Source organism: Melospiza georgiana, chromosome 29, assembly GCF_028018845.1.
Source record: "Melospiza georgiana isolate bMelGeo1 chromosome 29, bMelGeo1.pri, whole genome shotgun sequence".
Lineage (NCBI taxonomy): Eukaryota > Metazoa > Chordata > Aves > Passeriformes > Passerellidae > Melospiza > Melospiza georgiana.
This window is the reverse complement of record NC_080458.1, coordinates 6,544,002-6,556,582: the sequence shown is the minus strand read 5'-3', so window position 1 is coordinate 6,556,582 and position 12,581 is coordinate 6,544,002. Positions and strand designations below refer to the sequence as shown.

The 12,581-nt window shown below is 53.0% G+C and overlaps 2 protein-coding genes across 3 annotated transcripts in view; one reads left to right on the top strand and one right to left on the bottom strand.

The window, feature by feature from the left end:
• SCN8A (sodium voltage-gated channel alpha subunit 8) overlaps nucleotides 1-7,797 on the bottom strand; it is a 53,368-nt gene extending 45,571 nt beyond the window's left edge. For both annotated transcript variants that reach the window (XM_058042064.1, XM_058042065.1), the window contains exon 1: nucleotides 7,697-7,797. The gene's annotated coding sequence lies outside the window, so the exon portion shown is untranslated. The remainder of the gene's footprint in view (nucleotides 1-7,696) is intronic.
• Nucleotides 7,798-9,927: 2,130 nt separating this feature from the next.
• On the top strand, nucleotides 9,928-12,007 carry LOC131094460 (N6-adenosine-methyltransferase TMT1A-like). Its single transcript, XM_058042063.1, has 2 exons — nucleotides 9,928-10,691; nucleotides 11,240-12,007. Exons 1-2 carry the CDS (start codon nucleotides 10,182-10,184, stop codon nucleotides 11,474-11,476), a joined length of 747 nt encoding a protein of 248 aa, XP_057898046.1. The 5' UTR covers nucleotides 9,928-10,181; the 3' UTR covers nucleotides 11,477-12,007.
• The last annotated feature ends 574 nt before the right edge of the window (nucleotides 12,008-12,581 follow it).

Sequence of the window (12,581 nt, the reverse complement as noted above, 5' to 3'; positions counted from 1 at the left end):
ACAGCAGAGCTGGGAGGAAGTTGGTTCCCCCGAACGCAGCCGCCCACCAGGGCTCTGCAGCTCTGCTCCTCGTGCCAGCTCCAGAAGCAGCAGCAGGAATAGCAGGAATACCCTGCATTTCTGAGCTGCTGCTGCTGCCTCGGCAGCCTGTTCTCACTCCAGAAGAGGCCAAGGGAGAGAGGGATGACAGAAACCCTGCACTGATGCAACAGCACTGCAGTGCTGCAGGCTGGAAGGGAACCCAGCCCCGACACAGTGCTCGGGGAGGGACCCGAACACCAAATCCAAGAGGAAAGGCACAAAACCAGTGAGGATATGGCACAGAACCAGTGAGGATACGGCACAAAAACCGTGAGGATATGGCACAAAAACCGTGAGGATATGGCACAAAAACCGTGAGGATATGGCACCAAAACCAGTGAGGATATGGCACCAAAACCAGTGAGGATATGGCACCAAAACCAGTGAGGATATGGCACAAAACCAGTGAGGATATGGCACAAAAACCATGAGGATACGGCACAGAAACCAGTGAGGATATGGCACAAAAACCAGTGAGGATATGGCACAAAACCATGAGGATACGGCACAGAACCAGTGAGGATATGGCACAAAAACCACGAGAATATGGCACCAAAACCAGTGAGGATATGGCACCAAAACCAGGGAGGATATGGCATAAAACCAGTGAGGATAAGGCACGGAACCAGTGAGGATATGGCACAAAAACCAGTGAGGATATGGCACAAAAACCATGAGGATATGGCACAAAAACCACGAGAATATGGCACCAAAACCAGTGAGGATATGGCATCAAAACCATGAAGATATGGCACCAAAACCAGTGAGGATATGGCACAAAACCAGTGAAGATATGGCACCAAAACCAGTGAGGAAATGGCACAGAACAAATCCTAGAGCTGTCTGGAATAGGGTCCCTCAAGCAAGGAAAAAGATAAGCAGTAAGGTCAGATCTTTTAAGACAACACAAACACAGCATCCAAATAAATATTAAAAATCTGGAGAAAAAAAAATGACTTTCAGATTCCTTGGAAACTACGAAATTGTTAAAATTCTGCTATTTCAGCACGAGGTCAAGCACCCCCAGCCTGCCCAGGCCATGAGGATGGTGCTGAATTCACGTGGGAGGAGCTCAGGGAAGCTGAACTCAACTCTCTGGAGTGCAGTGGGCTTCAGGAACAAATAAAACCCAATAAATAACTGAGTCCTTGGTAAAAATACCTGGAGATCCCAGCCCAATAAATAACTTGAATCCTTGAGCAGAATACCTGGAGATCTCAGCAATTCCAAAGCTGGAACACCCAGTGCAAATCATTCAGAGGGAACTCAGGTTATCCCTTGTAACTGCTGTGACACAACCTTTACACCCTGATCCACACACACACCAATCTGAAACTCCACCACACACTCAAATGCTGTTTCCAGCTCAGCTTTTATTTGGAAATCCAAAAAATCCTGGAGTACAGATCTCCCTCCTTATGTAATTCCAGAGTTTAGGATTCTCTTCCTATAAAACTGACTGGGTATTTCTACAGCAATAATAGTAAAGACTCAAAAAAGATGGCAAGAAGGGGAGAGAAGGGCCAGTATCTTGGTCACACTATCTCTGAGAAATCACCAAATGGCCTGCTGATATTAAGGAAAATTAATTTATTCTATTCTTGCAGCATTTGCATGCATTTAATTACCAAATTTCCCACATACTGTGAAACTATAGAGCAGCATTGGGGATGTGGTCTAATTGAATGGCACAGATAAATATGTAAGGCCTGAATTTAGAAACCAAAGTAGCTCAGGGACACAGCATAAAAAAGGGAATAAATGAAGGCATGAAGGAATTTGTGCAAAATTACACAACCCACAACTGGAGGCACCGACTCAGCTGAGGAAAAAACACAACCAAACCTAACAAACCAACACCACTCCCCAAATCTGGTTCACAGCTGCACATGGAGGCAGCTTCTCCACATTTTAGATTTTGGAATTACTTACAGGGCTGTTTCTTGTGTACTATCTGCAGATAAAAGGGACCTGAGGGTCTCTTTCCTTGGGATGGTTTTGTCCTGACTTCATTTGTTTTCCCAATAAATGATCCCCCGTTAAGGTAATGGGCAAAGTAAGATGAGTGGCTCCACCTCATCTTCATCAAGGAAAAACTTCCACAGCTGGTAAAGCTTCTGGAAGCTAAAAACCTTGTAAATGTGATTTCCCAACCAGGAATGGTCCTGCTGGGATTGATGGATAAATCCCAGCATTTATTTTGGCCATTCCCACATCAGGTTTTTCAACTTGTAACAAGAGAAACGCTCTGAAAATTGTGACACAGTTTTTTCCCAATTTTACCCAAAACTGCACTGGGAACATCACCACACTGCCAAAATCAGCAGTGACAGAGACCCAGCATCCAGGTGAGCTGCAGAAGAGGTGACTGGGTTAGGGATCCATGGATCCCTGCACTGGGAGCCAGGAATTCATCCTGGGAGCTTGGATTTGGGGGTACACAACACACACTTCGCTCAAATGCCAAAGATTTTCCACCAGAAACTGCTGCACTGAGGTGCCCAGTTGCTAAGACTTAATTATTTTTTCTAAATGTTCCCAGCAGTCCATTTACTGGTACATTATGAAATATTCCAATAAATTATTCAAGCTGATCATCAAAATAAATTAAAAAACACTTTTGAGGCAATTTCCTTGCTTTAATACACTTCTTCCTCTATTAATTACCACGAGCCAGCCATTCACAGTGTGTCTTTGAGGCAGAGAGACCTTCTGTGTGAATTTTTATATAACCCACATGGACACAGGTGCCTCTTGATCCCAACACGAGGATTGAGGCAGGAAGGAAAACGAGGTGCAGATGAACAGCACCCTGAAATCCTGCCTGCAGGAAAGCCTAAAAAGCTTCAAGCAAACCCAAAATATCCACCCATGGGGAAATCCATGGCTGGAAGTGGCTTTCAGCCTCCAATCCCCACCTGTCCTGTGCCCAGAACAGGCAAATTTTATCAATGGAAAGGGTCAGAGTTGTGACCAGCAGCAGTGAAGGAGGGAACTTTGCTTTAGGAAAGCTCTCATGGCACGTTTGATGCTACAAAGAGGAAGAAAAATGAAATATTTCCACTCCCAAGCAGCATTTATTGCTTGGTGCTGGGTGTTTCCCCACCCTGTGTAAAACCTGGTGGAAGTTCCCAATGGCTCAACAAGAAAGGCCAAGGGCAGACTTGGGACAGGGCAGGGAAATGCTCATGGTATTGAAATGGCCATAGAGGCCTGAACTTGGACACACACACCTCTAAAGGTAAAGAAAATTAACAAGAATGTACAGAGGAAACAGAAGGAGCAACCAACAGCAACAGAAAAATACTGGAATCATTGAATGGTTGAGTGGTTTGGGTTTGAAGGGACTTTAAAGCTCATTTTGTTCCACCTCCTGCCATGGGCAGGGGCACCTTCTACTACCCCAGGTTGTTCCAAGCCCTGTCTAACCTGGCCACACAGAAAACATTATTAATTAACAACACTTTAATGAAGACTGACTAAAGATGGATTCCTGCAGGTCCTCACTCCCTCCCAGCAGCTCTGTGCCTTCAGTAACATCCCTCAGTAAGTTACAAGAATCAGAACTAGTTAATCCTAGTTAATTAATTAATCCCCAATTCCATATTCTGTCCTTACTCAAGGCCAACCTGTGTTTATCTCCAAGCTCACACAGAACTTGGAGGTCCACAAACGAAACAACCTTTAATGCTTCAACTTCCCCCTTTTAAATTCAAACTTCTGAACAATGAACTGTTCAAAACAGCTTTTGTGCAAGAGTTCAGCCACTAATCCAAATTTAATTCCTTGTTCGGTTCATTCAGCCCATCCATGACCCATAAAACAGGAGTCAGGGAATGGTTATTTTACACTGTAATTTTGGGGGAATTAATTTCTTGTTGTGGAGCGCTCAGATGGTTTGAGTACAAAGGGGGGAGAATAAACAACCCCCTTCTAGTGCTCTGTTAAAAATTTCTGACATGTGCTGGAACACAAGCCAGGTTTCCCTGTGGAGGGACACTTTTCTTCCCTCCTAATCACCCCCTAATATTTGGTCAGACAAACATCTCCCTCCACCAATGTCAGCTATTCCTGGTTGTTTTGACACCACCATCCTGCCACTGATTTCACTCAACAGGGCAGAGTTCTCCAGCAATTAAAGGTTTATTTCCACAACTTTAAGACCACCTGTGCAGCTGTTCCTGTAACTTTAACTACCCAGACAATTCAGCAGTGTTATGCAGTACTCAACAAACATTCCTCCCCGAATCACCTCTCAGCAGAGCTCATTGTAAACTCCTCACACTTTCTGGCTGGGGCAGAAGTGCAACAAACATGGAATGGGAATTTCAGAGGGTGGCAACACCTCAGAATTTTGAAATGGCTCTGTTCAGGAAGGAGCAAAGTTCCAGCTTTGGCTGCTCATTCTCCTCAAAATCTCCCATTTTCTGGAGTGCTCCATCAGGCAGGAATAACAGTTACGGGACAAGGCTGAGGGAAGGGAAGGCAGAACAATTGGAGCAGCATTTCAAGACAGAATCCCACAATCAGTGAGGCTGGAAAAGCCCTCCCAGTTCATCCAGTCCATCCTGTGACCAATCCCCACCTTGTCACCTGCCCAGGGCACTCAGTGCCATGTCCAGTCATTCTCTGGCCACCTCCAGGGATGGGGACTCCACCACTCTCTGCAAAGCCCCTTCCAAAGCCTGACCACCCTTTCTGTGAAGAAACCCCTCCTGAAAAGGAGAGGCTTTTGTCTAAGCCAGAAGACCACGTGAAGTGTTAAAAGGCAGGCTGGAAGCTGAGCTCATGGCAGGGAGGTTTTGTAATACACTCCTGCAGCAGGAAGCCACTTCTTCCCTGCTTGAATTCTCCACCTCTGCACAGCAATAGGATAATGAGGCACAAGAGGGGCAGTCCAAGCATTCCTGAACCCCACCAGATTCCAGCCAGTGTCCCACAAGGACCAGTTCTCCACCCCACCATCACCAACACGAGCCATCTCATGCCTTTCCTCTCTGTGGCTCCTGAAATTACTCCCCTGTGCTTGCTCCCAACTCGTTTTGTTGTTTCACTGCTCCGGGTCTAACCCAGCCCATTGCTCTGAACTCAACAATAAATTATTGATCCTGTCGATGTCAATGGAGTTGCAGCAGCCTGGGGAAGGCGATCGATGCTGAAGGGCCACCATGTGACAGCAGGAGCCCATGGGGCCACACAGCCTCAGGGCCACCTCTGAGCCATTGAAAAACAGCAACATCTAGATGGAAACCCAGACCAGGTCATTTTAACGAAAAACTCACCTGGGCAGCCCCACCACCAAGCACAGACACGGCACCAAACGGGAGGAGGATGATGCTGTGATTTATGCTTTGAAGCTACTTCATTTCCATTCAATGCTGACTTTGTTTCTGCTTTATTTAACAGAATGAAGGCACAGCCATGCTCCATTTCCTGAGGCACGTGATCGCTCGCCCTCCTGCCTATTAGAAACCTCCTCCCACCAAATAGCCACAGGATTATAATTGTTCCACCGAGCAGCACAGTATCTATACCATGATCTACATCTAAGCCATACATACAAGCTTATATAACTGATTAAATTATCTGTGATGGCTCCAGGTCCTCCACCCTGAGTGAACAACACTGCAGAAGCACCCGAACACGTTAAGATGATCAAAGAAACCTTTGGGCACGTTGTTAGTTTTATATAAAACACCAAAGTGAAGAACAGGGACTTTCTAAACACACAAAGGGTGGAAAACCCGAGCACTGGGGCTATGGAAGGCCTTAGGACAGACCCAGCAGGGAAAGGTCCCAATGGAGTGCAGGGGCTTGTTACTCCCAAAGCCGCCAACTCCCCACGCCCAGGGCTATGCAGAGATCCTCAACAGCTCCACCAACTTTAAGTGGCTGCCCTGAAGAGATCCAGAGGGCGGTGACGGCCCGAGGGGACAGGAATGGGCACAGGGAGTGTCCCATGGGCACCTCCAGCCTCACCCACACCTTGTGTTCCCGAGCATCACTGGAGGAACCGACCCCAGAGCTTCCCAGACCCTCCATCACCCACACAGGAGGACAGGGCCATTTCCAGGCCCCATCCCTCTGTAAAATCACCGCGGTCACGCTTTCCTCCCTTCCTACGTCTGCAGGCAGCGGAAAGAAGGGGACAGGGACCCCGCGCCCCTCCCGTTCCTCACAATTAAAGCATCCCGGTGTGAAAAGAGGACGTCCCGGTCACGGCTCCCGGTGCGGGCGGAATGCTGCAGTGTGCCAGGGCCGGGTTAGCCGGGCACACGCGGCACCAGCCCAGCCGGAGCCGCGGCACCCGCCCCACCTGCGCGGCCCCTCAGGGGGCTCCCGCCGGCCGCTGCGACACCGCACGGGGCGGACGGGGACGATCCTCCCACAGCCGGGATCACCCTCCAGAATGCAGCTCCAGGGCCCGAGGGTCCGGCTGTAGCTGCGGCCCCTCGCACACGCTCGCTCCCCTTGCCAGACTTTGCGACTTCACCCCGGATCATCCGCAGCCGCTGCCGTGGAGCAGCTCCCGGTGTCCCCACCCCCACATCAGCTGGGCATCGGTTTGCACCAGAACGCAGGGGGAGGGGAGGAAGACACCCAGATTTTTTAACAGAAAAACCTCGTGAATGTGCAATTCCCTCCCAGCAGGAAGGGGAAAAAATAATATAAACCAAATCTGCCCTCACCATCCCCCCCAAAATCTGTGGCGGAAGGGAAGAGGGAAGGAAGATGCACAACCACGATGCTGACCCAACATCTGGGTCAGCTGGAACACCAACACTGCCCCAAGCATCTCCCCCCACCAAAAAAAACCCTCCTGTCCTCCAAAATCCCCCGTCCCTGGGAGGGGAAGCTCTGCATGCCGAGCGGTGGGAGCAGGGGGTGGCGGAGGGACAGAGCAGCGCTGCAGCGAGGGCCGAGGGGGAAGGGACATCCAGGAGAACTCGGGCTCTCCCTTCCTACAATGCACAGAGCGCGGCCCCGGATTTGGGGCGTGGGAGGAGGGTCCCGTGAGCCCCCCAGGCTGTGGGGTGGAGGGCAGGTGGAGGAGGGATGGAGGCAGGGATGCAGGAACAGACGGAAGGATGGAAGGACGGGGCCCAGACGGGGCTCCAGGTGCAGGGTGGGCGCAGGGGGCGGTTGCCCCTTCCCAGAGCCAGCCCGCCGGCCGGGGGACGCTGATCCTGGCCCGGCACCGTCCCCCCCCACTCCCCGCAGGGCCGGGGGCCTCGGGCTGCGGCGGACGGACCCTCCCCGGCCGGGGCAGCGGTGCCGGAGCCCCGCGGGCAGTGCTGAGTGGGCACAGAACCGGCCCCCGACCCCCTTCCCTGGGTGCGGGGTGCCCGGGCATCCACCGAGGGGATGGCTGAGAAGGGGCAAGGCTCCGGGACCCCCGTCACGGGGCGGATTTGGGGCTGGGGGCTCCCCAGGCCCTCCCCCCCGCACCGCCCCACAAGCTGCCTCCGGTGTCCCCGGGGCTCTCCGGGCCGCGCTCTGCGGCAGAGCCCCCGGGGGAGCCGTGCCAAGGCTACGGGGGGGATGGAGCCAGCAGGACAGCAAGCGAGGGGAGCCGCGGCTGGAGCCCGCGGGGGTCTCGGGGGCTGCGACTCACCGTGTCGGGCGGGCTCAGCGCGGCCCCGGCGCGGCGCTGCCGGACTGCGGCGCGGGGGGAGCTGCGGGAGGGACTGCGGGTGTCGCCATCTTGGTGCGCTCCCGGCGCTCCCCCCGCCCGGCCGGCCCGGCCCCCGCCCGCCCCGCGCGCGCCGCAGGGGGGCGCTCCGGAGGCACCGCGAGCGGCGCGGGGGGAGCGGGGAAGCCCCGGGCCTGGCCCGGCGGCAGCGGCGCCGGTACCGTGTGTCCGCCGTCAGGGGCATCCCTGTGCCCAGCACCAGCATCCCTATACCCACCATCACCATCGGTACCGTGTGTCCGCCGTCAGGGGCATCCATCATCGGTACCCGTGTGTCCGCCGTCAGGGGCATCCCTGTGCCCAGCACCAGCACCCCTATACCCATCATCACCATCGGTACCGTGTGTCCGCCGTCAGGGGCATCCCTGTGCCCAGCACCAGCACCCCGATATACATCATCACCATCGGTACCCGTGTGTCCGCCGTCAGGGGCATCCCTATACCCATCATCATCACCGTTATCTGTGTGTCCGCCGTCAGGGGCATCCCTGTGCCCAGCACCAGCACCCCTATACCCATCATCACCATCGGTACCCGTGTGTCCGCCGTCAGGGGCATCCCTGTGCCCAGCACCAGCATCCCGATACCCATCATCACCATCGGTACCCGTGTGTCCGCCGTCAGGGGCATCCCTGTGCCCAGCACCAGCACCCCTATACCCATCATCACCATCGGTACCCGTGTGTCCGCCGTCAGGGGCATCCCTGTGCCCAGCACCATCGTCAGCATCCCTGTGCCATCATCAGCATCCCTGTGCCCAGCACCAGCATCCCTATATCCATCACCATCATCGGTACCCGTGTGTCCATCATCATCACCAGTATCCGTGTGTCCACTGTCAGCAGCATCCCTGTATCCATCACCAGCATCCCCGTGCCCATCACCATTCTCAGCATCCCTGCGTCCAGCATCAGCATCCCTATATCCATCATCATCATCGGTATCCGTGTCCATCAGCAGCAGCAGCAGCATCCCTGTGCCCATCACCACCACCAGCAATCCCTGTGCCCATCAGCAGCATCCCTGTGTCCATCACCCACGATCATCCTTGTGTCCATCATCATCATCACCACCCCTGTGTCCATTGTCATCATCATCCCTGAGTCCATCGTCATCATCCCTCTGTCCATCACCATCACCCACCATCATCCCTGTGTCCATCACTATCATCCCTGTGTCCATCACCATCATCACCAATATCATCATCATCATCCCTGTGTCCATCACCATCATCATCCATCCCTGCGTCCACCAAGGTCATCCCTGTGCCCATCACCATCACCATCGTCACCCCGTATCCATTACTGCCTGTATTTGGTGCACCACAGAGTAATCAAAGCTTGGACTCCATCTTGGAGGTCTTTTCCATAAACGATTCAGTGATTCCCACTGCTCAATCTGTTTGTAGCTGCCACAAGGTGGAGGCATGAAGATACAACAGAGATCATTAATGAAGCACCTAATTACTCCTGGCTTTAATTTGCTTTATTGCCACCAGAGGGAAGTGGAGACACACTGGTGGCTTTCCCAGGAAAGCAAAACTCCAACGCAAATCCCCAGCAGAACTGTTCCAAGGTTATTAGGGATCACTCATCCCTAGGTTATCAGGAACCTTGGATCCTCCTGCCACCGGGGAGCAGAGCTGTCACCTGTTAATGGCTGAGCCACGCTGCCACCAAATCCTTTGGAAAACTGTCAGCTGCAAAGCTGACTAAGTCTTCCAGAATGTGTTTGTGGAGTGGTCAGTGTTGATTCGACCCAAATAAAAACCCAAACTCCACATGCTGCACACAGAACTAATGAGTTAATAAATTGTTTTATCTCTGTCCATGATTCCCATCAGTCTGGAGGATCACTGAGAGCCCGTTCTCACCCATCAAAAGATTTAAGGTGTCCTCAAACTGCAAAGACTTAAAACTGCTGTTCAGAGAGAGCACAGAGCTGCTGAGCAAACCCAGCAGCTCCCAGCAGCTGGAAATTCAACTCCCTAACAACTCTGAACTGAAACATTAATCAAACCCCTGACAAAATTCCTGCAGAGATCCAGAGCTCGGCTGAGCTTCCGAGGGCAGCGCAGGCTGCTTTAAGAGATGTGACTGTACCCGGAACTGAAGGAGGGCACTTGCAGAACTTTGCCTGGGGTTGCACACCAAGTTGTGCTGCCCAGCTTGTCCCGGCTTGGGAACAAACTGGCAGCTCCTCCCCTGGACTCTGGTCACTGCTTGGCTGCACCTGCACTGTTCAGTCCTTGCCTGTGACCGGGCTGAGAAATCAGCTGGAGAAAAGCATCCACCAGAGCAACCCAAGCAGCTGAACGTACCCTGAGAGGACACAAATGCAGCTCTGACTGCTCTGCCTCACAGGAGAAGCAGTTCTGCTCTGCACGGATCCTCTGCCCACGCTGAAAATGCCAGAGGCCACTGCAAGCGCCCTCCTGCTCCGTGCTGGCCTGGCACTGCTAGCCTGGCCCGTCTACCTGCTGTCCTTCCTGGGCATCTGGGAGCCTTTCTGCAAGAAGGTCTTCTTTCCTTTCTTCCTAGAGAAGATTTCTGGAGCTCACGAGAAGAAATCAAAGAGGTACAAGCAGGAGCTCTTCCGCAATCTGCCCGACTTCAGGGGCCCCTCGGGGGAGCTGCGGCTGCTGGAGATCGGCACCGGCAGCGGCTCCAACTTCCAGTTCTACCCCGCGGGCTGCAAAGTCACCTGCAGCGACATCAACCCCAACTTCCAGGAGGGCCTCTCCAGGAACATGAAGAAGAACCAGCACCTGCACTACGAGCAGTTCCTGGTGGCTGCGGGAGAGGACCTGCGGCAGGTGCCCAGCGGCTCGGTGGACGCTGTGGTTTGCACGCTGGTGCTGTGCTCTGTGCAGAGCGTCAGCAGCACCCTCAGGGAAGTGCTCCGAGTGCTCCGGCCGGTGAGTACCTGCAAAAAACCTGTTATGACCCTTAGCTTCTGCTCTAGAGGTACCATGAGCAAGGAAAGGGGAAAAAGACCAAAAAAACCAAAAATAAACCTTCCAAAAACCATTAAAAGACCCCCTAAAACCCACTAAAACCATTTAAAACCCCCCTAAAACAAACCAGACAAACAATAAACAAGTGATAAAGAGTTGGTTTGAGCTCAAAACAGACTTTCAGCCTTTAAAGTAGCATTTTCATAGAACTACGGAATGGTTTTGCTGAGAGGGACCTTAAAGATCATTTAATTCCAAAAAAACAGTCATGTTAGCAACTAATTGAAACAAAACCACAACAAACTGTTGCTAGAATAAAAGAGGGATCAAATAAGTCAGTCCTTTGTGCTTTTTGAATGGGCATTTTGGATCTCTGGATGTTTTCCTTCTTTCATTAATTCCAGCTAACGGAGGGAAGGGAAAAAGGAAAGGGAGAAGGGAAGGAGGGGGAAGTGGGAGCCGCTTGGTGTGACCCCCACACCCGCTGTAAGAAGACTCTGTGTTCCCAGGGAGGAGCTTTCTATTTCTTGGAGCACGTGGCCGCTGAGCATTCCAGCTGGACGTATTTTTGGCAGCAAGTCTGTTACCCGACTTGGAAACTCGTCTTTGCTGGATGCTGCCTCACGAGAGAGCTGTGGAAGAATCTGGAAGAGGCAAAGTTCTCCGAGCTGAAGATACAGCACATCAGCGTGGCGCTACCCTGGATGCCCATCGAGCCGCACATCGTGGGGTACGGGGTGAAGTAACCCCTGTCCTGCCCCCCCTGTCCCCCAAAATTCCTCACCGTGACCCACACACCCTGCACAGCACAGGCTCCTCCACATGTACCCATATTGGTAACACAGCGAAGGACTTGAATCAGAAACCAAACTGTCAGGCGAGAAGAGAGGGTTGATTTCCTGAGTGTCTCTGAATCACACAATCAAACAAAGTTGGAAAAGCCCTTTTGGATCACAGTCCAACAGTAACTCAGCATCAGCACCATGTTCACCACTAAACCACGTCCCCAAGTGCCACACCCACGGTTTTTGAACACTTTCAGGGATGGGCACTCCACCACTGCCCTCGGCGTCCTGTGCCAAGGCCTGACAGCTCTTTCCATGGAGAAATCTTTCCTCTTACGTAATTAAACCTCCCCTGGTATACCTTGAGTTTCCTTCCTGAATGAAGCCTTGGCACTGCTGACCCTGCCTTGCTAGAACCCAGTGCAGCCAGGGAGGATCCCAGGACAACAAAAATCAGCCTGGGAAGCAGAAAATAAATGTATTAATGGAAGGGGACTGCTGTCTGTGCCTGGTTGACTCTGTAACAGGGATCCTTCAGGTGCTCCCCAGCTGGGTGGCATGTCACTGGGGCTCCATCTTACCTGCTGCCCCTTCCACATGCTCCCTTCATGGTTCCACCTGACAGAACCTGAACCCCCAAACCTGACTCCTGGTCCAGTGAGGGTGAGACCCCTGATCCCTGACCCTGGTGAGGGTGGGACCCCTGAACCTTGGCCCAGCTGAGGGTGAGACCCTTGACCCTTGGCTCAGGGCTGAAAACCTTGACTCTTTGCAGAGGTGAAGCTGAGCCCCCTGACCCTCTGCCCAGGTGAGGGTGAGCCCCCTGACCCTGTGCCCAGATAAAGTTTAGCCCCCTGACTCTGTGCTCAGCTGAAGCTGAGCCCCCTGACCCTGTAACCAGATAAAGTTTAGCCCCCTGACCCTGTGCCCAGGTGAGAGCGAACCCCCTGACCCTCCACCCGGCTGAGGGCTCCGTGCCAGCGGTCGCTGAGGCCAGGCCGGCCCCTCCCGCCCCTCACCGGCTCCTCCGTCCACGCTCCCGCGCCGTCCCCGCCGCCCCAACGGC

Excerpts from the sequence above, each read along its gene's own strand:
- LOC131094460 (XM_058042063.1), top strand. The coding sequence starts at position 10,182 with ATGCCAGAGGCCACTGCAAGCGCCCTCCTGCTCCGTGCTGGCCTGGCA. Across the intron at positions 10,692-11,239 it reads TGCTCCGAGTGCTCCGGCCG|GGAGGAGCTTTCTATTTCTT; the intron begins GTGAGTACCTGC and ends CTGTGTTCCCAG.